At 50.0% G+C, this 26,307-nt stretch overlaps 1 protein-coding gene and 1 pseudogene across 4 annotated transcripts; one reads left to right on the forward strand and one right to left on the reverse strand.

The window, feature by feature from the left end:
- WDR91 (WD repeat domain 91) lies at positions 1–25,458 on the reverse strand. 4 transcript variants are annotated; one of them, XM_061414782.1, is made up of 15 exons: positions 25,276–25,457; positions 23,758–23,937; positions 22,974–23,181; positions 21,218–21,300; positions 20,105–20,235; positions 18,557–18,722; positions 10,073–10,228; positions 8,164–8,357; positions 7,543–7,693; positions 6,838–6,932; positions 6,529–6,697; positions 4,974–5,082; positions 4,087–4,199; positions 2,637–2,834; positions 1–532 (listed from the first exon to the last, which is right to left on the reverse strand). In XM_061414782.1, exons 1-15 carry the CDS (start codon positions 25,396–25,398, stop codon positions 368–370), a joined length of 2,241 nt encoding a protein of 746 aa, XP_061270766.1. In that variant the 5' UTR covers positions 25,399–25,457; the 3' UTR covers positions 1–367. The 4 variants fall into 4 exon arrangements, with proteins under 4 accessions (XP_061270766.1, XP_061270767.1, XP_061270768.1 ...); XM_061414783.1 differs by lacking the exon at positions 25,276–25,457 and adding an exon at positions 24,671–25,245; XM_061414784.1 differs by lacking the exon at positions 10,073–10,228.
- On the forward strand, positions 5,917–6,035 carry LOC133246998 (5S ribosomal RNA; annotated as a pseudogene).
- Positions 25,459–26,307: the final 849 nt, after the last annotated feature.

Here is a 26,307-nt window from a genome sequence, read left to right on the forward strand (position 1 = left end):
TGACCACAAGAGCATTCTTTTTTTAAAAAAGAAAACTGAGCAAATATATACAAAATACTTCCAGTATCTTCTGGGCCAACAGAGCAGCCACCACAACGCTTCTCCTTCTTCCTGAGCTTTCCCCTGCCATCTGGAACCCGCTCCTGGCAGACCCAGCAAGCCCATGTCTGGGGAGCATGTGCCACCACTGCACATGGCTCCCATTCCAGTTGAGTCTCTGGACAGTGCCCAAGCGCTTTAGGCAACCTCTCCCAGAAGACTGCCCACCCGGCAGGGGGCCGCGAGGGGAGCTTCCTCTTCTCCTGTCTTCTCTGCCCGCATCCTAGGATAATACAGCTTCTGTGGGTGACCCTCGGGGCGGGTCCCGTCAGACTTTATGGGCTAGGAGGGTGGTCAGCTTGATCTTGCCATCCATGGAGGCAGTGAGGCAGGTCCCGCAATCCATGGCTGTGCTCCAGTCCACAGTGACCACAGGGGCGCGGTGGCCGCCCAGGCTCACGCAGCTCTCCAGAACCTTGTCATCCCCGCCCAGCTGCAAGGGAAAGGAGGCAACATCATCAGGCACTGCTCATAAACACATGCAGTTTATCCACTTCCAGGGGCAAACTGCCTTGAGCCCAGGGACTGCCACCCCAAGCCCAGGATGTGCCCAGGCACACATGTCCCTCTGGCCAGAAAGTCTCAGCTTCGCCACTTGGACCAGCAATACCTTCAATTTCCTGACTATACTTACTCCTTCAACCAAAGGGGGAAATAAGTCCCTAACATCACAGGGTCACAAAGAGTAGGACACGACTGAGTGAACTGAACTGAAGTGAACACACTCTAAGAGGCAGAATTCTCTCTGCTACATTTACCCTGCTGTGGGTGTCTGAAAAGACTCTGATGCTGGGAAAGATTGAGGGCAGGAGGAGAAGGGGACGACAGAGGATGAGATGGTTGAATGGCATCACTGACTCAACGGACATGAGTTTAAGCAAGCTCTGGGAGTTGATGGACAGGGAAGCCTGGTGTGCTGCAGTCCATGGGATCGCAAAAAGTCGGACACAACTGAACTGACATTTTTAAAGGATATGGCGGGGAAAGCTTTCAACTCATTAATTGGTTAAAGAGCAAGTCTGACTACAAACTGATCTGAACTGATCAGGACAAGTGACAAAGCCTACAGGATCAAAAATAAAACAATACACACACACACACACAATCATACAGAGAGCAAAAGGAGAGCCCACCTGGAACTCAACCAAGTCTTTAAATAATGAAATAAAATTAGGCTTTAAACAGAAAGCTCTTTACAGTATCTCCCAATAGCAATTACAAGAAATTATGGAACTTTATATGATGGCATCACATTGTACACCTTAAACATATAGCTTATTGAGTGATTTATCAACTGTAGCTCAATAAAGCTTAAAAAAGATTTTTATTAAAATATCCATTGAAACAAATAAGTAAACACAAACTATGGAATTAATTTCCAAGGGGAGGGCAAGAGCCACCCGAGTCGTCCTCATCTATAGAGAAGAGGAGCCCTGTTGAGTAAACCCAGGCTCCCTGGCACCACTGTTAAGGTCAAGAAGGCTCCCGACTTTCCACTTCTGCAGCCCCTTCCCCCTCACCTCTTGCTCCCTGCTGCCCCGTGGGACCCCAAGGCCCGCCTTCCTCCTCCTCCTCCAAAGGCCGTGACTCCACAGCCGAGCGCCCCTTTCCCCAAGGCCTCCGTCCCCACCTGGCTTCCTCCCCTCTGAGCCCTCAGCTCTGTAGTGTCCCCACCACTGATGCTTGTGTCTCCTTCTCACCTGAGTGTGAGCACCAGGAGGGGGGCCACAGTGTCTCCGGTGTACACTGCCCGTGCCAAGGCCACACCCACCCATGGCTGACCCCCGGGGTACAGCTGCCTGTGGACGGTGAGCCCCCAAGAGAGAGCATCCCACTCCGTGACTCCTTCTGCCTACTGATACAGCACCACTGCATTCACGTGGAACTGGAACTACGCGCTCAGGCCACAACATAAAGCCTCATCCCCCCGTCTACTTGGTAAGACGAGTCCAAATGGAGAGGTTTAGAATTTCACTCGATTATATACACAAACAGGTGCATGAACCAGAGAGGCTGTGATGAGACGGTTAAGACAAGCAGATCGACTGAGGGACAAAACAGAGTGGACAACGTACTTGCCATGTGACACATCACACCCCTGAATTTCCATCCCAGCCGTGGCTTGTAATGTCCTTGACCCACAGGACGTCTCATCAAACAATAAATCTAGGCCAGATTAGAGTAACTGGAACAGACCCCCTGGGCACTCACCCAAACCAACACACAGCCCTTCTCCCTAGTTCTCAATGTTCTATAATTGTTATTATTCCCAGGGAAGCAGGCAGAAAAGGGGCAGAGTCTCATCAAGGGGCAGGGATAGGTGAGCAGAGAGGAGGACAGGCAGGCCACCCTCGTTCCCATCCCCACGGTTTCCCTCGAGCCAGCCTGCAGCCGGGAGGCCCAGATGCTGTCCATCCCAGGCCAGAGGCATCTCCATGGCCACCGGGCAGGGACAGAGACAGGGACGGGGCTCGAGCTCAACCACGCCCAGGCCTCTGGGGAGGAACATCCCTGCCACCCACCAGGCCCCCAGGTACCTTGTAGATGACGCCCCCCGTGGCAGAACACGTCAGCATGTAATTGCCCTCCGAGTCGAAAGCGAAGAGTCGGCCCCGGGGCACCTGGACCTGCTTGTAGCCGCTGTAGCCGGACAGCACGAAGGGGCCCGTGGCGTCGGCGGGCAGGCCGTACTCGGACACCTTCAGGCCGCTCTTGTGGATGTTCCACTGGATGAACTGCACCCAAAAAGCACGAGTATAGGGCTCTCAGTGGTGTGGCCAGGGTGCAGGGCCGCGGGGTGGCGGGGTGCAGGGAGTAGTGAGGTGGCCCCCAGGAAGTGGAGGGGGATCCACAGGCCCCAGGAAGGGTAGGGAGATGACCATCCAGTCCCAATGCCTCCCGACACAATGTAAGCATTTTTTTTTATTTTGAAGGAAAGAAAATCTAGAAAGAGTCAGACACATCATGTCCAGGTCGGAACTTTCTCTTTGGCCTGACGCCAGGAGCAGAAGAGTGTAGGCACCGGCCTGGACTCCCATCGCTCGAGCTGGCGCAATGCTCCAGTGATTGTTACTACTACTGTTGTTGTTAATATTATTCGTAGGGTTAGAACCTAGCTAGGTTTTTCTTAAATCCCAAATACACTTCCAGTTTCTCAGCAGCACAGCCGATGGAACACGGGCAGTGGAGTACAAGCCGAGCTCAGAGACTACAGCGCAAACACCCTTCGGCCTCCTTCAGGGCCAGGCTGCCTGCTGTGACCTCCTCCTGACTGAGAACTCAACTCAGATGAAGCAAGTCAAGCTCTGATTTAAAAAGCCTTTCTCAAGAGTTTTCAAGTGAAGGATGCATTTTGTAACGACTGTCTTCACTGGATAAGAGAGGGGGACAGGGATACAATCCAGAAGGCCCAGGAGGGGACACACAAAAGTAAGTCCTTATCCCAGCTCTGCCTGCCCCAGCTCCCTTCCCAGGGATCCTAACGAATTCTTCCAGGGAGACTCTAAAAGAGGGGACTTATTTTTACCTTCTTCCCCAGCTCCCTTTTTATGTTTCTCAACTATGGGCACAGCTGTCTCCAGCCCCCCGGCCTAGAAAGTTCTACCCACCCATGCTGTGATCACCCAGTGACCAAGCTCACTCAAGTACACCCTGGCCGCACTGGAACCCACGAGCAGGGTGGGTCAGGGAGATGCGTCCTTTCTGCTACAACCAGGAGAAAGGATGTGGGTCCTCCCCTTTCATGACAGTCGACTCCCACTGAACTCATGTAGACCTCACTAAGATCCTATGAGACCGGTTACTATTTTCATCTCTGTTTTACAGAAGACAAAACTGAGTAGAGAGAGGCCCCAGGTCACAGCACTGGTAAAAGGTACAGTCAGGACTGAACTCAGTCCATTGTGCTATTGCGGGGCCCTCTAGAATCTTAGATGCCTACTAAGCCAGAGGAAGGGAGCTTCCTGACCAAAGCCCGCTCCCGCTTACCTTCCCGTCCTCGCCGATGCTGTACACAGTGTTCTCATCGTAGCTGAACTCCACGGAGTAGACCTCCCCGCAGTGGGCCTTCCAGCTCATAGCACACTCGTGCTGCTGCATGTCTGAGGCAACAAGATGCCGCTAGGGTTCCCACCCGGGCCCTGGGGAGGCACCTGCCCGTAGGCAGAGGCACCGCACCCTCCCTGTGCCTGCTGGGCAGGAGCCGAGCTGAAGGCAGAGGGCCCCCCCAGGACCAACAGGAGTCACAGAGCTGACCGTGGTGAAGAGCCGGCACGGGCTGTTTCAGTTCACTAGTTCTCTCCTCCACCGTGCCTAGTGTTCTGTTAACCTGTCTTAAATGAAAGCTTCTCTCACTGGTCAAAGGTGAGGTTCAGGAATCCTGGGGTGGAGCCTGCAAGTCTAGGAGGACACAGAAGTCCTTCCCAGGAAGGCGCTGTAACTTCCCACCAGGGTGCCCTGGAGGTCAGTTAAAGATATAGCACCTAGCGGTGCCTTTGCAGAGGCGCTGGTTCCAGTCTCCTGGGGCAGGCCTGCGTGAGGAGCTTTAAAGAACATGCTGATGACTCCAAAGCCCACCCTCCTTCTGCTCTCACAGGGACAATGAAGTGGCCATACCAAGAGGGCAGGACAGCATCACTCAAGAGCTCAGGACTGAAGGACTGCTAAGCTCCATCCCCTCCCATGTCCACTGACTCAGATCAGGACCAAGGTAATTAGGGGGGTCCTGAAGCAGACGCTGACCGAAGTTAAGTTCTCTTAGGAGAATCCTGAACCGGGGTTTCACAGTAGCCTCTAGTCCAGCTGGCAAAAACCCAACTCTCTTCCCTGGGTTGATGGACGAGGGGACCAGGATTGCCGTGAGCACAGTCGCTTACCAAACAGCCGGATGACGCCGTCAGCTGCCCCCGTGACCAGCAGGTTCCCATTGTGATTGAAGGCTGTGCAGTTGATGGCAATGGGCTCCGGATCCAGGGAGAACTGGAGCTATAAAAAGGATAAACCACATTTAAAATGTGAGACAATAGGAAACCAATTCCAAGGCAGGTTCTGTCTGAAAGGGGGAAGGAGACCAAGATTGAGGAAAGACACGCCAGAGCATAAAAAGGATCAGTAGCGTCCCACTGTTAAACCCTGACAAGGCAGGTACTCGTTTTACAGTTTTCTCTTTATTCCAAACACCTGTGATTTTAATATTCTCTTCTATGTATTCAATATTCAATGAAAAAATTGGAAAACACAAGTAAACATAAAATTAAAAATCCTGAGAAAGGCCCTCAGCAGAAAATGTGCTTAGTCACTCAGTCATGTCTGACTCTTTGCGACCCATTGGACTACAGCCCTCCAGGCTCCTCTGTGCATGGGGATTCTCCAGGCAAGGATACTGGAGTGAGTTGCCATGCCCTCCTCCAGGGGATCTTCCCGACCCAGGAATCGAACCAGGGTCTCCTGCACTGCAGGCGGAAATAACAAGATTAAAAAGGACCTGATCAGACTGGGTGGGATAAGGTAGAACGGAGACGCCAGAGGACAGATGTACAGATGTCTGCTGGATGGAATGGGGCAGGAGGGCACATGTCATTACCCATCTGTCCAAGCCCAAAGAACACACAACACTAAGACTGAACCTTGATGTCAACTGTGCACCCGGGGTGATTACAATGTGTCCGTGTAGGTGCATCGATTGTAACGAGTATGCTGCTCCGGTGAGGGAAACTGATAGCAGGGGAGGCTGGGCACGTGTGGGGACAGTGTGCATGGGGAAATCTTTGAAATTTCCTCTCCATTTTACTGTGAGCCTAAAACTACTCATAGCACCCTTTCTATGGCCACACCACCCTGAACGCGCCCGATCTCATCTGATCTCAGAAGCTAAGCAGGGTCACAACTGCTTAGTACTTGGATGGGAGACCGCCTGGGATTACTGGGTGCTATAGGCTTTGGGGCTTCCCTGTGGCTCAGCTGGTAAAGAATCTGCCTGCAATGCGGGAGACCTGGGTTCGATCCCTGGGTTGGGAAGATTCCCTGAAGAAGGGAAAGGCTACCCACTCCAGTATTCTGGCCTGGAGACTGCCATGGACTGTCCATGGGGTCCCAATGAGTTGGACACGACTGAGCGACTTTCATTTTCAAAACTACTCAAAAAAAAAGAGTCTTAAATATTAAAAAAATGTTTACATTTTTCAGTTAAGCCAAAAGGGCCCACTAGAAGGCTGTGTGTGAATTCTAAGTTTGTCACACCTTCCGAATGACTTCAGTTGCCAGCAATCGGCCCAACTGGAGTACTACTACTTTTCAACACGCTCTGAAATCTCACAAATCAAAGTGTGAGGAGCTCCAAGCAAAGAGGGAAGAGACCGAAGAAACAGTGGGCAGAGCGACCTGTGTGCTCCCCGCCCCGCCCAGCCCCGGGGCACCATGAGAAACTCCTACCTGCTGCTTCATGGTCTTCGTGTCCCAGAGCAGCAGCCTGCCCGGAACCTGGTTGGTGCCCCTGCTGCCAATGTCTGGTGCCAACACGTCCACGTGGGCAGTGAGGCTCGAAGCTGCAGCCGAGCAGACGAAAGAGGCCCCACTGGGGCTGCACGCAAGAGACAGGATCCTGCAACACACAGGGGGTGTCGGCGGGGAGGCCAGCTCAGCACTCTGCCCGCCCACAAAGGAAGGGGGAGCTGGGCTCAGAGACTCGGCCAAGACCAGCCCACCAAGCACAGTGACTGGGGGTAGCGGCATCTGGCTCACCTGGGCATATCATCATTGATGTTGATTTCACAGAGGTTCTTCTTGGCTTCCGTGTCGTAGAGGCGCACTGTCCCCACACCACTGCCCAGCAACAGCTGGAAGAAGAGGGACAGCTCAGGGTTAGGCCCCCTCAGGGAGGCTCACAGGAGGGCGAGGCCCATCCCTATGGGGTGGAGGGCAGGCTGCAGGGTGACCCACCCCCACTCCTCCAGGTAGTACAGGGGAAACCGGCTAAAATGGACCTCTTTTAAAAATTAAAGACACTAGAGCTGACCTTGAAGGAATCTGTGGAATGGGAGGTAGGTATCACCATAGGCTGAGCTGGCAAGGAGACCCTCTGCCCTCCAACCCCCCTGTCTTCCGGTTTCAATGCCAGCCGCCCTGGTCCTGCCCACTGGTTCCTGGCCCACCACCACCTCCATAGGCAGAGACCTCAGCTGGTCATGGGTCTGGGTGACAGCCCCATTTGCATGTCCTGGGGACAGCTTTGGCTCTGGGCCTATAAAGGCCTCCGGGAAAAACAGAGGAGGCCATCTTTGCCTTCAGGACAGTCCTGGAGGTGCGGTCCTCGAGTGCGTAGTGAGAAGAGAGCGCAGGGGCTCGGCTTGGAGTCCCAACCAAGCCCGTGGTGCTGGGGCAGCAGGGGAGAATCCTGGTAGGTCCTCACTTAAGACCACAGGTCCAGCCATGGGCAAGACCACTCACCAGCCTGTCCCGCTTGGTGGCCCATTCTAAAGAGAGCAGCGGTGACTTGGAGATAGAGGACGCCTTGGTCTGCATGATGGGGTTGAAGGACCACACTTTGATGACCCCATCCACATCCAAGCTGGCGACTCTTCTCCCCGAGCAGTCCACCCTGAGATGAGACAAAGAGGCATGCCATTAGCATCCCCGCCTGAGTCTGCCACCCTCCTCAGCCCAGGCCCAGAGGACTGCCTTTTCTGACTCTCCTGCTGAGAGATGCCCAAGCTCCAAGGACGGGTGTGGACTACTTCTAGAAATAGTCATTCATTCATCTGTCTGAGAACTACTCATAAAGCATCCATTATGCGCTGGGCCCACTGGGCATCACCTACCCTCTGGACGTTACTCTCCAGGATCAGAAGGAGTGGAGGAGCTGACTTGACCAACAACAGCCCCAGTGCCAGCTGTCCAGCCCTCCTCTGACAGTTCACGGTCCCTTGGGGCCATCCCACCACCTGCATCTCTGTTATCCCTCATCATCCTGCTTGCCACGCCTTCACACGCACAGCCCCAGACCGCAGGCTTCCCCCGGGAGCCCACCCCCTTTTCCCCCAAGGCCCCGCCCCAGCGGCCAGCACCCACCTGCAGTGCATGATGGAAGAGTGGTGCTCCCCGTACTCCTCCTGCCCCAGCACGATGAACGGCTGCTCGGGGCGGACCCCCCCACCCTCAGGGCCTGCAGTGGGCACCCGCGTCAGCGTCTCCAGCGCCTCCACGTGGGGCTCCGGGCAGGGCTCTGCCTCTGGGCCACCAGCTTCGGGCTTCTTCTCCGCACACTGCGTCAAGCAAAGCGGGCACAAGTCAGAGGTGAGGGGTCAGCACTGGGCCCAGCTGCTCCCCATGTCTGGGGACAGGCTGGGGGTGTCTAGGACACCAGGCCACGGCCTTTGGGGGAGGATCTTGGTGGTTGTGGGGTCTAAAAGAAAGAGCTCTGAACTCCAAGAGCCTGCTTCACCGGCAGCCCCTTCCCAGAGACCATGAGGAGGGAAGTGTGGGCCACGGGCTCCCGGTCCCAGCTGACGAGACCCAGGACACGCACGACCCTGACAGACCAGGCCAATGATAACAAGAATCAGGGAGGGAGGGAGTGCCCACTGCACGCCAGGCACTGCGAACACGACCGACTGTCTCATGTAGTGCTCCCTCAACCATCTGTGATCCTGTTAGTAACCCATTTTACAGCTGTGGAAACTAAGACTGAAAGCTGGAGTAACCTTGCCTAGGATCAAACGCTGGCCCCGGGGGTGGGATGCCGACGTGAAGCCAGGTCCATCCGACGAAAGCCTGGCCGCCCACCAGCACCTCCTCCTGGGAAGGGGTGCCAAGAGACTGGGGTGATGGGCTAGGCCCGAGGACAGCAACTAAGCCAGAGCAAGGCAGGGCACCAAATGGCACCCACACACTCTGCCACCCAGGGGGCTGCTGCTGTCCATCCCTGCCTCCTGAGGGCACTGGCCACTGGCCACCACGATTACCACCTGCTCATCTAGGCATAACTGTGATGCCACGGAGCATCAGGAGGGTGCTCTCTACCACCCCCCTGGTTCTGGAGATTCCTGGAAGCACTCCTCAGGGACCCAGAAAGAGCAGTTTTACAGAAAAAATAGAATAAAAGAACAGAGGAACAGAGACCTCAGAGCTCAGAGGGGCCTTCGGGAGTGGCTGAGCTCTGGTGCACCTTTAATCCTACAGCCCAGAAGGACCTGAGATGCAAGCCAGAAGGCTCTATGCCATCGGACCGGAACAAGTTCAGGGCTGCTAACCCCCAAAATGCCTTTAAAACAGGCAAGTAGCCTGGATTAGGAGAGAAACGGTCAACAAGGTGACAAGGCAGTAAATCCCTTGGCGCTTTGCCTTCAATCCCGAGTATTTCACTGAAGCAGCAGCAGCTTATACTACCAGGGAGGGAAAGCCCAACCCACATTCACTGGTAAGAAGAGTCTCTGAACCCAGCCTGGCAAGGGCCGGGGCCGCCGCACGGCAGCCCTGTGGGCACATGGCCCTCAGGGCAGCGACTCCAGCAGGGAGTGCAGAGAAAAGGCCCGTGACTGAGCGAGTCTGGGCGATGCTGGGTTACACCCAGGGGACCCTCTCCCCGGACTCCGAGCACCCGTAACATGAGCACACTAACAGGCACGGTTAAACATGGGGAAGGACAGAGCACACAGGGGGTCCCAAACCCACTGTTCACAGAGCTCGTCTTCTGGACATCTTCAGAGGCCAGCATTTTATGGCCCCTGTTTAGGGCAACACTACATCGGGAAAAGGGATCACTGGAAAACCAGATTATTCTGGAATAAAACCACCAAAGTGCAAGTGGTTAAAGCCAGTTAGGCAAAACCACACAACGCATAGCAAAAGAAATCAAGAGAGGTAAGAGCAGGCCCTGCACCACCCCTCCCCGCTGCCATATCCCATGGCTCTCCACCACGAAGGAGGGTCTGTGGGGTGTCCCCATGGGCGTTCCTGAGACACTGAGGCCAAGCTGCACCTGCAAAGTCATGGAGAGGAGCTCCTTCCGTTCTTTGCCGTGGTCCTGCAGGCGCCGCTGCCGGTGCTGTGACCAGCTGGACTCCCCAGGGGCCAGCCCACCGAAGAGGCTCTTCCCGTCCTTGGGCGCGCCGGCCAGCTCCCTGCCCTTGGTGGTCTGGAGGATGAGACACCAGTCTGTGAAATGTGTTTTCTCACGTGGGCCTGGGCAAGGAGGGGAGCAGGAGCCAAGGAAAGGACTCTACCTTTAGTCCTATGTAAGGCTCCTCCCTGTCCATGCTGAGTGTTACTATCTCGGGCTTCCCTGCTGTTACAACGGTAAAGAATTCACCTGCCAACGCAGGAGACACAGGTTCGATCCCTGGTCCGGGAAGATCCCACATGCTGGGGAGCAACTAAGCCCGTGTGCCATAGCTATTGAGCCTGTGCTCTAGAGCCCGGGAGCTGCAAGGACTGAAGCCTGCGTGCTTTAGAGCCCGTGCTCCGCAACCAGAGAAGCCACCACAATGAGAAGTCAGCACCCTGCAGCTACACAGTAGCCCCTGCTCTCTGCAACCAGAGAAAAGCCCATGCAGCAACGAAGACCCAGCACAGTCAAATCTAAATAAATAAATATTAAGAAAAAAAACATGTTATTATCTCAGCCCATGAGCAAGGTCAAGGGCAAAACACCAGCAGTCTGTACCTCCTCCTTCCTGTTCTCCACTCCCCCATCCTGAGAGGACAACTCCTCAGCACTTTTCTGCCTGCCACATCTACTGCCTGGAGGTAGATACACACATATCCTCCTGATCTAATCTGCAACAGTTAACTTTATTTAGTTTAGTTAGCACTTAGTGAAGCAACAGTTATGAGGCAGATCAGGCCCTATGCTGGTGTTATATTTAAAAGCAACAATGTGTTTCAGCAATAGGAAAAAAAATTACGCAAAATATAATCACCCCTCTACAGGGGAAAAAGACACACAATACCCTCTCTTGTTTTGGGCCAAGGGCATGACTAAGCCAGTCAATGTTAACAAATATTGAGGTATTTGGAAATGATTACTGGGCAACCATAAAGTCTTTTAACAGAAATAGTTGGAAACTCAAGGACTTTGGGGCAGAATAAACTGGACAAGAGAGAAACTGGCATCTTCTGGCTCCTTTTGATAGCAATGAGATAAAGTCAACCAACGTTACAGCAAATGAACTCAGTTAATTCCCACCCCAGGCTTTCCTGGTGACTCAGACAGTAAGGAATCTGCCTGCAATGCAGGAGACTCGGGTTGGATCCTTAGTTCAGGAAGATCCCCTGGAGAAGGGAATGGCTACCCACTCTAGTATTCTTGCCTGGAGAATTCCAGTCCATGGGATGGCAAAGAGTCAGACACAACTGAGCAACTAACTGGGGCTTCCCAAGTGGCACTAGTGGTAAAGAAGCTGCCTGCCAATACAAGAGACACAAGAGACATGGGTTCCATCCCTGGGTCAGGAAGATGCCCTGGAGGAGGGCATAGCAACCCACTCCAGTATTCCTGCCTGGAGAACCCCATGGACAGAGGAGTCTGGCGAGCTGCAGTCATGAGACCACAAAGAGTTGGACACAACTGAGTATATAATCCCCACCCCACTCCCATAGAGACTGAAGATTTCTAATCTAGAGCTTTTTAAAAAGGAGCTGCCACCTAATCACCTTTCCAGATGATCTGCCTGGGTTCTCTTTTTCTAATCTAATTCCCACAAATTATGATGCTCACACTCCTACCCCCTCTCCTTTTTTTTTTTTTTTACACTCTTAGCAAAGGGATATAGATACCAATAGCCACTCAGTTTGAGACCAACATACTCACAAATCATTTGTACACAAGTCCTAAACAAAGAGAATAAATTCAACCAAAGTCTACAGGTGGCCTTTTAGTTCTTCTACTTGTTATATTTTATGTTAACACCAAACTACTTTAAATGATTGACATAGATTCCCTGGGACCCTGAGGTCATATGAACAGTTAAGAAAGGAAATTTTAAAGGCTATTAGGAGCCTAACTGTGGCTGACATACACAGGGTTGGTTAGTTTTGTTTTTCTGACTGAAGCGACCTCCAGTGGTACCTGAAGGTGTTTATTACACCTCCAAGTACTTGTGATTGTCACAGATAGTTTCTCTAGAGTAGTTGATCTCTGAATTCTGACTTATTTGGGGAACAGTAAATTTCTTAGTCAAGATTTTTTAAAAAATAAACTAAGAAGAAAATCAACAACAATAATGTCAATATATATTACTCACTGAGCATTTACCATATGTAAGGTACCACGCTAAGAATCTTACAAACATTCCCTTAAAGATAAGGCATTATTTTAAGATGGGGAGCAGTTGTGTAGAGAGGTTTAATTTCTCGTTCTACACAGGGAAAACTCAACAGAACTGTAATTCACACCCAGATCTGACAGTGGCCCCATGCTCTGAAAAACCTGAAGAAAGCAAAACCATGATGGAAGCACATGAAAGAAAGTGACACTGAATAGAAAAGAGAAGAAGGAATGTCATAATCCTGGAATCTAATTAACAACCAAGAGAGGCCCCTCTCTCAGTGCTTCTGGCCATTCTGGAGAAGCATCCCATGGTCCAAGGAGCACTGGACAGGTCCCTTCGTCTTAGAAAGTGGAAGATGACTTCTCTTACCTTCCCAAAAGTAACACATGGTCCTGAGTGAACCATGATCCCTCACATGGTCCAGGGTGGGTGGTGGAGTGGGGGGTGGTTCACTCCCTAGCAGGTGATCCAAGGCTGCCAACCTTCATTACACACATCCGTTTATTCCTTCTGACTGATCCAGAAGGCAAACTGCTCAGACTAAGGAACTTCACAGGGGAGGCTATAACGGGCTCAGTTGCTCAGTCATGTCCAACTCTTTACGACCATATGGACTGTAGCCTGCCAGGCCCCTCCGTCCATGGAATTTTCCAGGCAAGAATTTGGCAGTGGGCTGCCATTTCCTCCTTCTGGAGATCTCCCCAAGCCAGGGATCAAACCTGTGTCTCCTGCCTCTCCTGCATTGGCAGGCAGATTTCTTTACCACTGTGCCACCTGGAAAACCCCTATAGGCTATACTAAACCAGACAAGAGACTTTAGGCCAAAGACTGAAATAAGAGACAAAGAAGGCCATTTTATAATGATAAAAGGGTCATTTCAACAAGAGGACATCATATTTGCAAATATTTATGCACCTGACCTCAGAGCACCTCATATATAAAGCAAATATTAACTGACCTGAAGGGAGAAATAGGCAGCAATACAACAATAGTAGAGGCTTCAATAGCCTACTTTCACCAATGAAGAGATCATCCAGACAGAAAATCACTAGGGGCACACTGGCCTTAAACTGCACATTAGACCTGGTAAACTTAATAAACATTTACAGAACATGCCACCCTCAAGCACACATGTAACATTCTCCAGAATAGATCATATGTTAATAAATGTAAGCCTTAATAAATGTAAGGAGATTAATGTCATAGCAAGCATCACAATGGATGAAACTAGAAGTCAATTATAAGAATAAAACTAAAAAGTTCATAAATATATGGAGACTGAACAACACACTCCTGAACAACCAATGAGTCCCAGAAGAAACCAAAAGATAAATCAAAAAATGTCTTGAGACAAGTAAAAATGGAAACACAATATACCAAAACCTATGCAAAACTGATTCTAAAAGGGAAGTTTCTAATAATAAACACCTGCATTAGGAAGAAAGAAAGATTTCAAGTAAACAACTTAACTGTACACCTCAAGAAACTAGAAAAAGAAGAATACACAAAGCCCAAAGTTAACAGAAGGAAGGAAATAACAATGATCAGAAAGGAAAACAAAGAAATAGATTAACAAGTCAATAGAGGACTTCCCTGGTGGTCTAGTGGTTAAGAATCTGCCTGCCAATACAGGGGACATGGATTCGATCCCGGGTCCAGGAAAATCCCACGGGCCATGGAGCAACTAATCCTGTGCGTCACAACTGCTGAGCCTCCACTTTAGAGCCCATGAGCCCCAGTGACTGAAGCCCACAAGCCGAGAGCCCGTGCCCCGAAAGAAGAGAAGCCTCCGCTCTCTGCAACCAGAGAAAGCCCATATGCAGCAATGAAGCCCAGCAAAACCAAAAATAAAAATAAATAAATACATCTTTAAAAAAGAAAAAAGAGTCAATAGAAATGATCATTGAAACCAGGAGCTGGTTTTTTGAAAGTCAAACAAAATAGACAAACCTTTAGCTTGATTTACTAAGAAAAAAAACAGGACTCAATAAAAGTAGAAATGAATTCCAAAACACATCTCCAAAGGCTCTACCATTCTGATAGAAAAGATAAAAGAACTGGCAGTAAAGGCCATGTTTTCTGGACCACAAAGGTGGCAATGGGAACCCCATAGCTAGCTACAAAAACAGTGCTGAGAGGAGGAAGATCAGCTTCCTGGGTTGACAGCTGTTTTTCAAAATAGTGGGATCCTGGCAAGCAAACTAGCCTGGCACAACTATGATTCAGACTTATCAGCCTGACCAAGAAATCTTTATACTGGATACTTGAGAAGAAAAGGGAAAAGCATCCATTTACTACTGTGTGCATGCCCCGGGAAAGTACACAGACTACAGGGGTATCCCACTTTGGGGCCAAAGGTGGGGAAGGCTGCAGAACAGGCACAGGCACTTGGTGGAATGCTTGTCTGTCCTTACTCACCTGCTACACCTGATACACGGTGTCTTTTCCTCTAACAGGTGGTGTTGCTGCTGCTGCTGCTAAGTCACTTCAGTTGTGTCCAACTCTGTGCGACCCCACAGGCGGCAGCCCACCAGGCTCCCCCGTCCCTGGGATTCTCCAGGCAAGAACACTGGAGTGGGTTGCCATTTCCTTCTCCAATGCATGAAAGTGAAAAGTGAAAGTGAAGTCGCTCAGTCGTGTCCAACTCTCCACGACCCCATGGACTGCAGCCTACCAGGCTCCTCCGTCCATGGGATTTTCCAGGCAAGAGCACTGGAGTGGGGTGCCATTGCCTTCTCTCCAAACAGGTGGTGTTAAGAGTACCCAATTCAATTGGCCCAAGTGGATGGAATAGAGGGGCTTAAGATAGACTTCAAATTCCTCCAGCGGACACAAAAGGCACTTGTAAGACTTCCCCAGCAAGTATGTTACAACATTAGGAAGAACAAAAGCAGTACTTCCTTCTTGAGTCAAGACGGTAAGGAAGCTGTCCAGTGTATTACAGGCTGGAAAGTACTCCAAAATGAAAATTCAAACAGGTGTTAACATATAAATAAGAAACACTCTTTATAACGATAGGGTAATTTATACCAAGAGAGCTATAGACCTAAACGTGACCTAGCAGATCCTACTTAGAGCTTCTCTTTAAACTGTATCTAAGATAATCAGCTGAGCCACAAGGGAATCCCCATACAAGAGAAGGGGAAACATCAACAAAAAACAATAGCACACTAAAAGCTGATGAGTGCAGCTATCCACCAAACACCTAAATAAGTAGGTAAAGTAAACCTGTGTCCAGCTACAAAGGCATATGACTTAAGTAAATGTTCACTGGGACACACCCAGTAATTCCAAGTTTTATTTTAAGAGCAAACTTTATAAAAATCTTCACTACTGGATTCATGTAACATTCCAACAGTCCAAATTATATTGTCCCAATCTATCATAATCTACCTGTCTCCTACAGTTCAAGAGAGGTACCTTTATCCTGCTTTATCATCTGACCTTCTCTCCTCTCACTCCAGAGAAGGATCTAAATTCGTTTTCGGCGGCCTGAATAGACTTACCAGGCAATCGTCCAAGTGGAACAGAAAACAAGTTCCAGTAGTTTGGCCTCACCTGAGGCAAAAAAAGCCACCCAGAAGACACGCCCAAGTAACAGAGAAATTACAGAATCAAAGATGGGGAGGGGGACTCCCTTTTCCCCATCCTGCTGAGATCCATGGAAACGGCCCCAGGGGCAGCATTCTTCCTGCTGATGTCATGGGAGCTATAGGATAATTTGATACTAATAAGAGTTACAAATATACAAGTCTGTGGACGCTTTGCTTTCTTTACATTACCGTCAATTAGAGGTTATCTCTGTAATAACCATAACTCCCCCTCGCAGTCGCAAGGCGACTGAGCGGGTGTGGAAGGAGTGAAACTGTAACTGGAGGGGAGGATGGGGTGACACTGCAGTCGGGGAGCCTGCTGAGGAGGTGCCTGAGGGGGTTTCTATAACAGAGAGCCCAGAAGAGCTTGGGAACTGTGGGTTTACAGCTACTTGCAAAATTTTGCCCACAGATTCAGAGTGAAAGCACAGAGAATGTATCACTGTAGACTTTACATCTATGATGTAGTAAACTTTTCAGTGCTAACAACAGTTACAGGGGCCGATCACAGGGGGAAAAATGCTGATATGACTGAGGCTTACAACTGTTGTTTCGTCACTACATCATATCCGACTCTTTTGCCACCCGATGGACTGTAGTCCACCAGGCTCCCCTGTCCAAGGGGTTTTCCAGGCAAAAGTACTGGACCAGGTTGTCATTTCCTTCTCCAGGGGATCTTCCTGACCCAGGCTTATTTAAAAAAAAAAAAAAAAGTCATTTTCTATTGAGTTAAAAGCAATATATCATTAAAATCAGAGGAAGTGATCATATAACTAACAGCATTTGGTATTGGTAAGAGAGCATCCTGAATTGTAAACTCGAATTTGGCCATCAACCATATAGGGGAGTTAAAAAATTAGAATGTCCCTCCAAAAGAAGGGAACCAGGATGGTGAGGAGTCTAGAAATCACGCCACATGGGTAAATAGGGCAGAAAGAAAGGAATGACCATAGTGTTTAGCATGGAAAAGACAGAAAGAAGCCTTATTCTATGCAGCTTGAAGGCAAAACTACGACCTGTGAGTGAAAATCACAGAGGCTTCAACTAACAACTTTCAAACAGGCCAACCCCCCCCCCGCCCCCCACCAAACACAAGCAGTGAGCTCCCCAGCACAGGGGGAAATCAATCAAATAAAGGTCATCTGGCCCACCCTCCAGCCAATAGGAGGTGGTCCAGATGACCTTTAAACTTCCTCCAACTCTAAATTCTATGATTTTCTTGAATCTCAGATATACTAGTTATTTTTGGAGCTGAAACATCACTGCTGAGTCAAATATATCATTAAAAAAAACAAGTGAGCCAACCACTGGATTTTTTAGATTGAGAACATTTATCGTCTATATCCAGGACATGGAAAGAGTGCTACCTTTGCTCTGTTAACATGCCAGAAGCTTTGTTTGAATAAATTTTAAAGGTAAAGTAAGGAACATTTGCTGCAAATTACACCTTCTTACCTTTGTCTCCTGAATAGGAACCTCACAAACATTTCCAATCCCATTTCACCCTCAGTTTAGTGCCTGAACATGTAAAGATATGGCCACAGGCCAAAGCACAAAGACCCCATCTCCATGCTTTCTTTCAAGTTAATGAAACTGAATTTCATCATTTCATGTACATTTCAAGGGATGTAGCACTCCATACATCATCTATTACAGGCTAAAACCTTCCCAACTACAACAACTACAACGTATTGTGAGCTCATAATCTGCCAGGCACTGCATATACCGAGGGCTCTCATTTCAACTCAAATACCTCTCCCCATAGGGAGTAAATGCTCTTATCATTCCCATGCCAAGTGGGCGGGGAGATGTGAGCAAGGATGCTAAACAAGGTTGCCTGAGTCCGAAGCCCATGCTTTTTCTTCCCCCATGTCCTGCTCAGCATCTGCACTGAGGAACAGTATGAAATCCACATGCTGTGCTAAAGGCCCTGGCGTCCCAGTGGCAGTGTGGACAGCCCCGTCTCCCCAGGCAGCCCCATGCTGCTGTGTCACCTGCAACTGTTCTCAGCCCAAGGGCAGCAGGAGAGGGAGGCAGAGATGATGACAACCTACTGTATCTGCAATAAAAATCTCGAGAGGGAAACAGTCCCTACCCAAGCAATAAAGCATAACTCTGGATCTGTGAAAGCTTCACTCTGGCCAGCATTTCTGAAAGCAATGAATTCTGACCATCTCCGCTCAGAAAACTAGTCAGTTTTGGACATATGCTGGCATAAAAGAAATTCTCTTGCAAGCTTTTATGAAAGAAAAAAAAAAAATCCTTTGTAGTATCAGAAAATAAGAACTTGTAGTAAAAGAAATACCACACTGATCTAGAACTTTACTCTTTATCTACACACTACTTCCTATCACCAAAAAATTTTAAAGTCCAGAATCGCTTGAATTCATGCTTGAATAACCCAATTTTAGCCATAAGCACACGTGAGTTAGAGGAAATGATGAGAAAGGGGAAGGGACCCTTCAGAGCACACTTCCTCCTGTCACCATCCACCCTCCCACCTGCAGGTCCAAAGGGAGGGTAGGCAAGCCTTCACGTGGGTGATGCGTGGGGTGTCGGAGGCCTCCTGGCGAGAGTTAGAAAGGCAGGCCCTGCACCTACCTGGCTGCCGAAGGACTCCTTCTTAGCCGAGCTCTGAGTCTGAGGGGGGCCCTGGGCAGGCGACAACCTTGAGGGGCTCTTCTTACTCTGAGGCAGCAGCGAGGACAGGAAGCCCACGCGTGGCGACTGGGATAGGGAGGCGTTCCTCTGGCTGCACACCATGGCTCTGGACAAGCAGACACAGCACAAGGTCACGGCACTGGATGGGACCTGGGAGACCCCGGGCACGCACCGTGTGGGCTATGGATGCTGCTAGTAACCAGAGCCACGGCCAGGTCTGCACATCTGGGCTTTAAGGCGGCCCGATGCTTGGTGTTCTTTCACAAAGGGAGCTCGCAGCCTACCTGGCACAACGGGGAAGGCTGTGGCTCTGAGGGCCGTGGTAAAGCTCAGAGCAGAGCTGTCTACTGCCCACTGGCCACATGTGGTGCTGACCACCTGAGATGTGGTCAGTCCAAATGGAGAAGTGCTGCAGGCATAAAATCCACACTGGAATTCCGGATTTAGCATGAAAAAGAGCTGTTAAATAGCTCATGAATACTTTATATTCATTATATGTTGAAATGATACTTTGAAAGAGTTGGGCTATATAAAACGGAAAGTGTTAAGTCGCTTAGTAGTGTCAGACTCTGCTGACACGAGTGTCAGACCTCACAGACTGTAGCCTGCCAGGCTCCTCTGTCCACGGAATTCTCCAAGCAAGAATACTGGAGTGGGTTGCCTTTCCCTTCTCCAGGGGAACTTCCTGACCCAGGGATCAAACCTGGACTCTCCTACCTTGTAGACAGATTCTTTACCATCTGAGCCACCAGGGAAGCCTGGGCTAAATAATAAATATCATTAAAATTTACCTTTTTTAAGATAGCTGCTGCTGCTAAGTTGCTTCAGTCGTGTCCTACTCTGTGCGACCTCATAGACCGCAGCCCACCAGGCTCCCCCGTCCCTAGCTACTGAAAGTTTTTAAGTTCGATTTTTGGCTTGCACTTTACTTCCATCAGCAGGCACTAGCTCAGAAACCAGAGCAGTTTCATCTGCTGTAGGACTGGGCCACAGGAAGATCTGGAATCTGACTACTTGGGTTTGCATCCTGACTCACCAATCACTGATCCTGGGACCGGTGGTGCCTGCGGTCTCTTTCACTGCTATTATCATCATCATCTGGGTCTTTGGCTTTCAATGGCTGTTTTTTAAGGCTGCTCAAATACCTCTCTCCCAACCTGCCTACCACTCTGAACCCTGAGACAAGAGCATGCTTCTATGGAGAAATGCGTGGGCAATCTTGACATCCACGAGGCGCTCCTTTCAGAGCACAGAAACTTCCCAGGGCTTCACGACAATGGCTGCGTGTATTAACCCAGGCTGCACACACCTGGATGTGCAAGCTCCTGGCAGAGCCTGTAGTTCCCCTGCCTCTGGTCAGGCCCAGAGACACAGAAAACTCAGACTAGAACAGTGGGAGCCCAGGAGGTTCCTGGCAATTTGGAGGCATCACCAGGAGGAAGGGAGAACGCTGGGGACAGAGCGAGGAGGGGCACGGCACACACTCACAGTTCTGAGTCCCCCAGGCGGTCCATGTTGGAGACATAAGGAGGCAATTTGTGCTGGACCAAGGCCTCTTCCTCCTCTGGCTGTTGCTCCTCTTTCTTCAGTCGGTGGATTTCGGCTTGCAGTGCAAACAGCTACATAGAGGTGGGGGTGAGTGAGATGGGGATGTCAGCTAGCCTTCCCTCCCTGGGGAAGATCAGACACATCACGTCCAAAACCCAACCACATTGACTCAAAAGCCACTCGCCCTCAGCCTTGGGGAGCCCGTCTCACTCTCCGCAGGCAGGAAAGATAGGTGAGGCTGGTGTGACTTGATGACAAGGAGGTGAGAAAACGAAAGACCATTAGATAATATGGAACCTACTTCTTTTTGCTTTTTATCATTTGACTTGCTTCCCTTTTACCATTTGACTTGCTTCTTCCCGAATTCACTGAGAAAACTAGCTCCACCCACTCCTGCTTTCCTCTTGGGCATCTACAAAACCAGACTTTGGAACTCAGGTGGAAAAAAAATTTTTTTTTTAATGAAGGTCAGCATTTTTTACTTTTTCCCTGAAGATAATTATACACACAGGCCCAAACCTAAGAACGTTAAACCCCCAAAACCGAAACAGCTTATAAGCTTCCTTTTTCTAAAAAATCCTCCCTTTTCTTATGGTGCATCAATTTCAAGGGTAGAGAAATGCTCAGGCAAATGGAAAGGCAAATGTGAGCTTCCCCAGGAGCTGTTCTTTTACCAAAGTAGAAAAACCTGAGAAAAATTAAATCATATCTGGGCTATAAACAAGACAGATGTGGGGATGAGTGGAACAGGCCTGGGAATGGGAAGCAGAGATATACAAGCAGGTTAGCTGCAAAGAGACATCCATGCATAGAGTCGTTTTCCTCTTAAAAGTTCACGACTGTTACTACATTGCTCATGCTATGACTTAAAACAGCAACCCTGCCTCTGGTTTTCAGAGGTTTGTCACAGCTCCCAACCCTGCCTTTCTGGTGACTCACTGCCCCCTGAGACCAGTGCTGTCCTCTACTGACTCACCCTCTACCGCCACTGCCTAATTTCACACATGAAAAGCAGAAGTGCTTCCCAAGGAGCAAGTGACATTCAGAACAAACCTTCTGGCGCAGAACTTCATTCTCTTCTTGAACCTGGTTGGTCCTCTGGCACTCCGCATCAAAGTTCAGGATTACAGGAACCGGTGTACCGAGTTAAAGAATAAGCCTGCCTTTTAATCAACTTGACTGCGGTGGTCATGACACAATGCATACATACACCAAATCCTCAAGTTTTACACCTTATATACATATATATACACAATGTCTCATTGTCAATTATATTCCAACAAAGCTGGGGAAAAAATGCCAATTAAAATATATATTCTATCACAAACTCTGCAATAACACAATTCAATAAACATGTTTTAAAAGAAAAAGCCTGCCTGCAAAACGATTAAAAGCCATTCCAAACACTCTAGACACTGCAGCAACACCCTTGAATGTGCTGTGGGCTTCTCACAGCTTTATGACCAGTCTCTCCCCGACCCTGGGTCTGGCCTGACTTCGTTCAGACAGACTCACGGACACCTGACAACCTGCCTGGCTAGCCCACAGAGGACATACATCCAGACCTGATGCTTTCTCCCAAATGCCAGCAGTAAAGAGTTTATCTTGAGGGCTTCACACTCAGTCTAAGCTTTAGCAACATTCAGCGAAAAGCCAGCCCAGTGGATCTGTGGGCACATGGCCAGCTGCTCTACCACCTGCATGGAAGGACTGGCTGCTCGCCTTTCCCCTCCTCAGGGTGAGCCTCTCCCTGGCAAAGGTTCAGGCTGAGAAGCAAGCTTTCTGCAGACTAGGAGCCACCTAGGAGGATCCACATATGAGGTCACAGTGTCAGTCTTTCCCAACCACCTCATACAGCTTCAGTCCAGAAGAGCACTATGCTGGCAGGGCCTCAGTCAGGCAGCGAGCTTCCCTGGAGGGCCCACGGGGTCAAGCCCTGACCACCTCTGGGCTGGGCCCCCTGCAAGTTTTTTCTGAAAGCCCTCAGGATGAAGAGTGGCAGCAGGGGGAGAAAAAGGGCCAACGTGGGTAATTCACACTCACCCCAGCACAAAAGGAGATACTCCCTTCCTACCTCCACCAGAAGATGGTCTTCCCAGAGACCAAAAGGCAATGATGGGTGGGCCTCCACAACGCCCAGCTTATCAGTGACTCACCAGGCAGCCCCATTCGAACCAGACCCCCTTCTCCTCCTGGGGAGTTCCTGCCAGAGAGCACAAGTGAGCAAGGATGTCCCCAGCTTTCCACAACAAAAGGGTACATAAGGTAGGCTTGGAAATTATTTATGTCCTTTCTCTCTCCTAAATCTCTCCACATATTCTTAAAGCTGCCCTGTCCTCTGACAAGTTGAGGGACCCTGAGGTCACTGTGAAGACAGTGACCCAGACACTAACACAGAAAGGATGTTCCAGCTCTAGAAGTGTTTTCACCCCCTACCTAACCCCAACAAAGCCCAGTGAAATCCTGGGGCGGGGGCATGGAGCATGCGCAGAGAGGGTGCTCTGGAGGCCGGTCGGTTTCGCTGTGCTTGCTGGGAGAGGCCCCGCCCTACTTGAGGGCTCCTATCCCCCTACTGCGAGGACAGTCTCCCCACCCACCCATGTCAACTATTCAGCAGCAGAACTAAGAATTACAACTCCCACCCTCCCAGATCAAAATAACCACAGTCTGCCCAGCCCCATCACGTGACAACATGATGATCTTTGGGCGTTTGGTAGAAGAAATGACTGCATTAAGGGCAGCAGCCGCTGATCTCGTGGTCGGTTGGCCTCAGGCTGGGCTGCCAGCCCCCCGGCCACTGATAGGATATGCATGCACTGAAACAGGACACTCAGGAAGTTGTGCAGGGACACGATGAAGGTGTCGGCCCACTGGCGCGAAAAGTAGGTGGCGAAGGTGGGGTTGGTGTCTGGGGATGGCAGGAAGGGCAGGACAAACCAATCCTTCCACTCAGCCTGGTTCTGGAGCTCCGAGGCCTGCTTTGCAAAGAACTCCTGAGCCTTGTCACTTCTGTTTGTCTGCCAAGACATGGAAGAGGTGGCAAAGAAAGGAGAGAGACAGAAGGCCAGAGGTGAGACTCTTCACCACCACATCACAGAGAGCCTTTGAATACTGGCCTCCTGAGCAAGTCACCAAACGTGATCTATGAACTCTTCATAAAAGAAATCATCACTCTTTTCTCAAGTTCCTTATAACTTCAAAGAAGCTTGTTTAAAGCTCTAGTGATAAATGCCATCCTAAAAATTAATTCCTAGTTGATTTTCAAATAACCTAAGTGATTTACTATCCCCCACCCCACAAGTCAGTCATAACCTTTTTACTCAAACTTTAACCTAGCTTCTTATATTCTTCAAAACACCACCCAGGCTAATATGCTTAAGACAAGACGAGAAATAGGAATGAGGAAGATAAGTCAGATGATCTACAGATGAGAAGGGGAAAAAAAAAAATTGGAAAACAGTCAAAAATAATTTTCACTGTGACTGTTCCACCCTTTCTGAGTAAAAGAGAAGAGCTGTCCCTAGGCGTTAAAAGAAAATCTATTTCTGGATTCAAGAATTTTCTCCACCAAGAGATCCCTGAACCAGAAACACCTGGATTGTGTAGACGAGATAAAAGCGGAACAGGCTGGTTTTCAGCTTGTTGATGGTGGGTCTGTACACGTCCTCCAAGCGGCTGAAGAGCCGCCGCTCCAGGTAGTTCCAGTAATCCCGAAGAGCAGCCAGGTCATACACCTGCATTAATTGCTGCAGCTGGTCCACAATCTTGTCCACCTGGAGAAAGATGTGATGGAAAAGGGAATTCTCTCTTCACGCCACGGAGTTAATACTTTTTTCCTCTTGCTGCAGCTTCTGGATGCTTCAATTTTTTTTCCTTTAAGTTAGCAATCTATAAAACTTTCAAAACACTGTAACATAATAGGTTTCAAGTTTTTTTTATTAATGTTAGATACGCGTTTCTACCCTTTGGCAAGCATGGAAATTTCAGGTGTAAAAGCACTCAGGTCCAGGAACCAGACAGAGTCCAGGGCCTGGACCTGGCTCTAATTTATTCAACCACCTTGGTAATGTCACTTCAACTCTCCGGTCTTAGTGACCTAAGACTTCAGAAAGCAAAAAAGAGGGAGTGAGACAACCTCCATGCTCCTCCTCCATTCCAGGATTCCAAGGCTTATGTTAGATATACTGTTTCCTTCAAGTCCTCTAAGCACCACTAAAGCCCTGGCAGCTGCTGAGAGTGTCAGCCAAAAGGGGTCCCCTCCTTGTGAGGAGCACTCATATCAGAGGACACAAGAAGGAACAGGTTTTGAATACTGATACCATTCTAAACCACCTCCACCCACCCCCCCCCCACCCCATTTACAGATCAGGACACTGAGGCTCAGAGAGCTGAAATGATTTGCTTTAGCCACCACCAAGTAGCCACTAACTTTGGCAAGACAAGAACCCAGGTCTCCTAACTCCCCTCCGGTGTTCTGCTGCTAGCTCACTGCCTCTCTCAACTCACCTGCCAACGCCAACTGAAGCCAGAAGACATACACACAAATCACACACATATAACTTCCAAGAACTCAAAAGAAAATCATGTCTGAGCAAAGTTATGTTTTCAAATGTACAACAAGGTCTTCCTCAGAGGTGAAGCAAAACTGCCAATGGGTCACTGACAAAGCCATTTCAAATACCTAGCTCAACACGGGCTGCAGACCCCTTTGCTCCCAATGCCACTGGAAGCCGACTTTAGAATATTTCTGTTCCCCAAACCCAAACGTCTACCCAACCATAGCTCCTCAAACCTCATCCCCATCCAGCCAATGACTGGCCGGCACCTGCTGGGAGACTGGGGTGAAGAACAGAGCCCTGGACCAGGAGTCAGGGCACCTGGGCTCCGGCCTCGGCAATGCTCCTGACTCGCTGGCAACTTCAGACAAGTCACGTCCCCTCTCAGGGCCTCAGTTCCTCATCTGTCAAGCGAGTGCCGGACGCACTGATGGCAATGATCCCCCTAGCGCGGTGACAGCGCCGCTCCCGCCCCGGAGGGCAGTGCGGGGGGACAGCCAGCTCCTGGCTCCCTCGGGGCCGCCTCTGCCCGCGCCGCGCTCGCCGGCCCCTCACCCGGAAGCCCTTCTCCTTATCCGCCTTGATCTCGGCGTCCAGCTGCCGCAGAGTGTGCGTGAAGCCGCGGAAGAGCAGGTACTCTCGGACCATCTCGTCAGTGCGTTCCACGGCCTCCGCCATCTCTGCGCCAGCGCCGCGAGGGGCTGCGCCGGGTGAGGGACGAAGGGGCGGAGCTAAGGCCGCGCGGGGCGGGGCCGGGCGCGAGCACCGGCCCGTCACGCCGAGGCCGGCCTACCAGCGCGCACGCATTGCGCGCCGCGCGCCTATGGCCCCGCCTCCGCCCCGCCCCCGAACCCGCCCAGCTGCTCTCGTCACTATCACCCAGCTCAAAGAGCGAAAGAAAGCAGCACTGCTAGCTGGGTTTTACTGGCAGCGCCGGCGGCGGCTGTGTCATCTGAGTTATTGAAAGGGGCGGCTGCCGTCCAAGTCAAGTAGGGCTGGACCTTGGAGATTATCCCAGATAGTCACGAGGCGGGCTGGGGGCTGAGATGCCCTGATCGTTGGCATTACAGCGCCGAATCCTCTGTGCTCTGCCTGCCCTCATTTTACAAATGGGGGAAACTGTCGTCCTAGAGGCAAAGTAACTTGTGTGAAATCACACAACCAGGTGTTATCAGGGAGCTTTAACCTCCCCCCAAAACCTAGTTTCATTAATAAGATTTATCAATACCGCAAGACAATCAAAGCACACTATTACCAGAAAAGAAAAAAAAAAAAAAGGCAAGTTTCAGAACAGAACGTATAATATGATCCCAGTTTCTTGAGGAAAGGAATGGGGGAGAGATGAGTGCTTTTGTGTACATTTTACAAATTCAGGAAGATCACACACTAATCGCTTGTAGTTGTTTCCTCTCCCAGGTGAGACTCCGAGGGACTTTTACTTCCTAATTTTTACTGCTTTTTTGACATTTTTATAAAGTGCATATAAGCAGGGAAATATTCAATATCTTTGAGCCTCACTTTCCACCTACCTTCCAGAGTAATAATGAAAATGTAATAAGATAATGTATGTAAAATGCTTAGCACAGT

The sequence above is a fragment of the Bos javanicus genome, chromosome 4 (assembly GCF_032452875.1).
Source record: "Bos javanicus breed banteng chromosome 4, ARS-OSU_banteng_1.0, whole genome shotgun sequence".
Lineage (NCBI taxonomy): Eukaryota > Metazoa > Chordata > Mammalia > Artiodactyla > Bovidae > Bos > Bos javanicus.

Coding starts and splice junctions, on each gene's coding strand:
- WDR91 (XM_061414782.1), bottom strand. CDS start 25,398: ATGGCGGAGGCCGTGGAACGCACTGACGAGATGGTCCGAGAGTACCTG. Junction 10,229..18,556: donor AGGAGTCCTTCGGCAGCCAG/GTAGGTGCAGGG, acceptor CTCATCCTCCAG/ACCACCAAGGGCAGGGAGCT. Junction 6,698..6,837: donor ATCAATGATGATATGCCCAG/GTGAGCCAGATG, acceptor TGTGTGTTGCAG/GATCCTGTCTCTTGCGTGCA.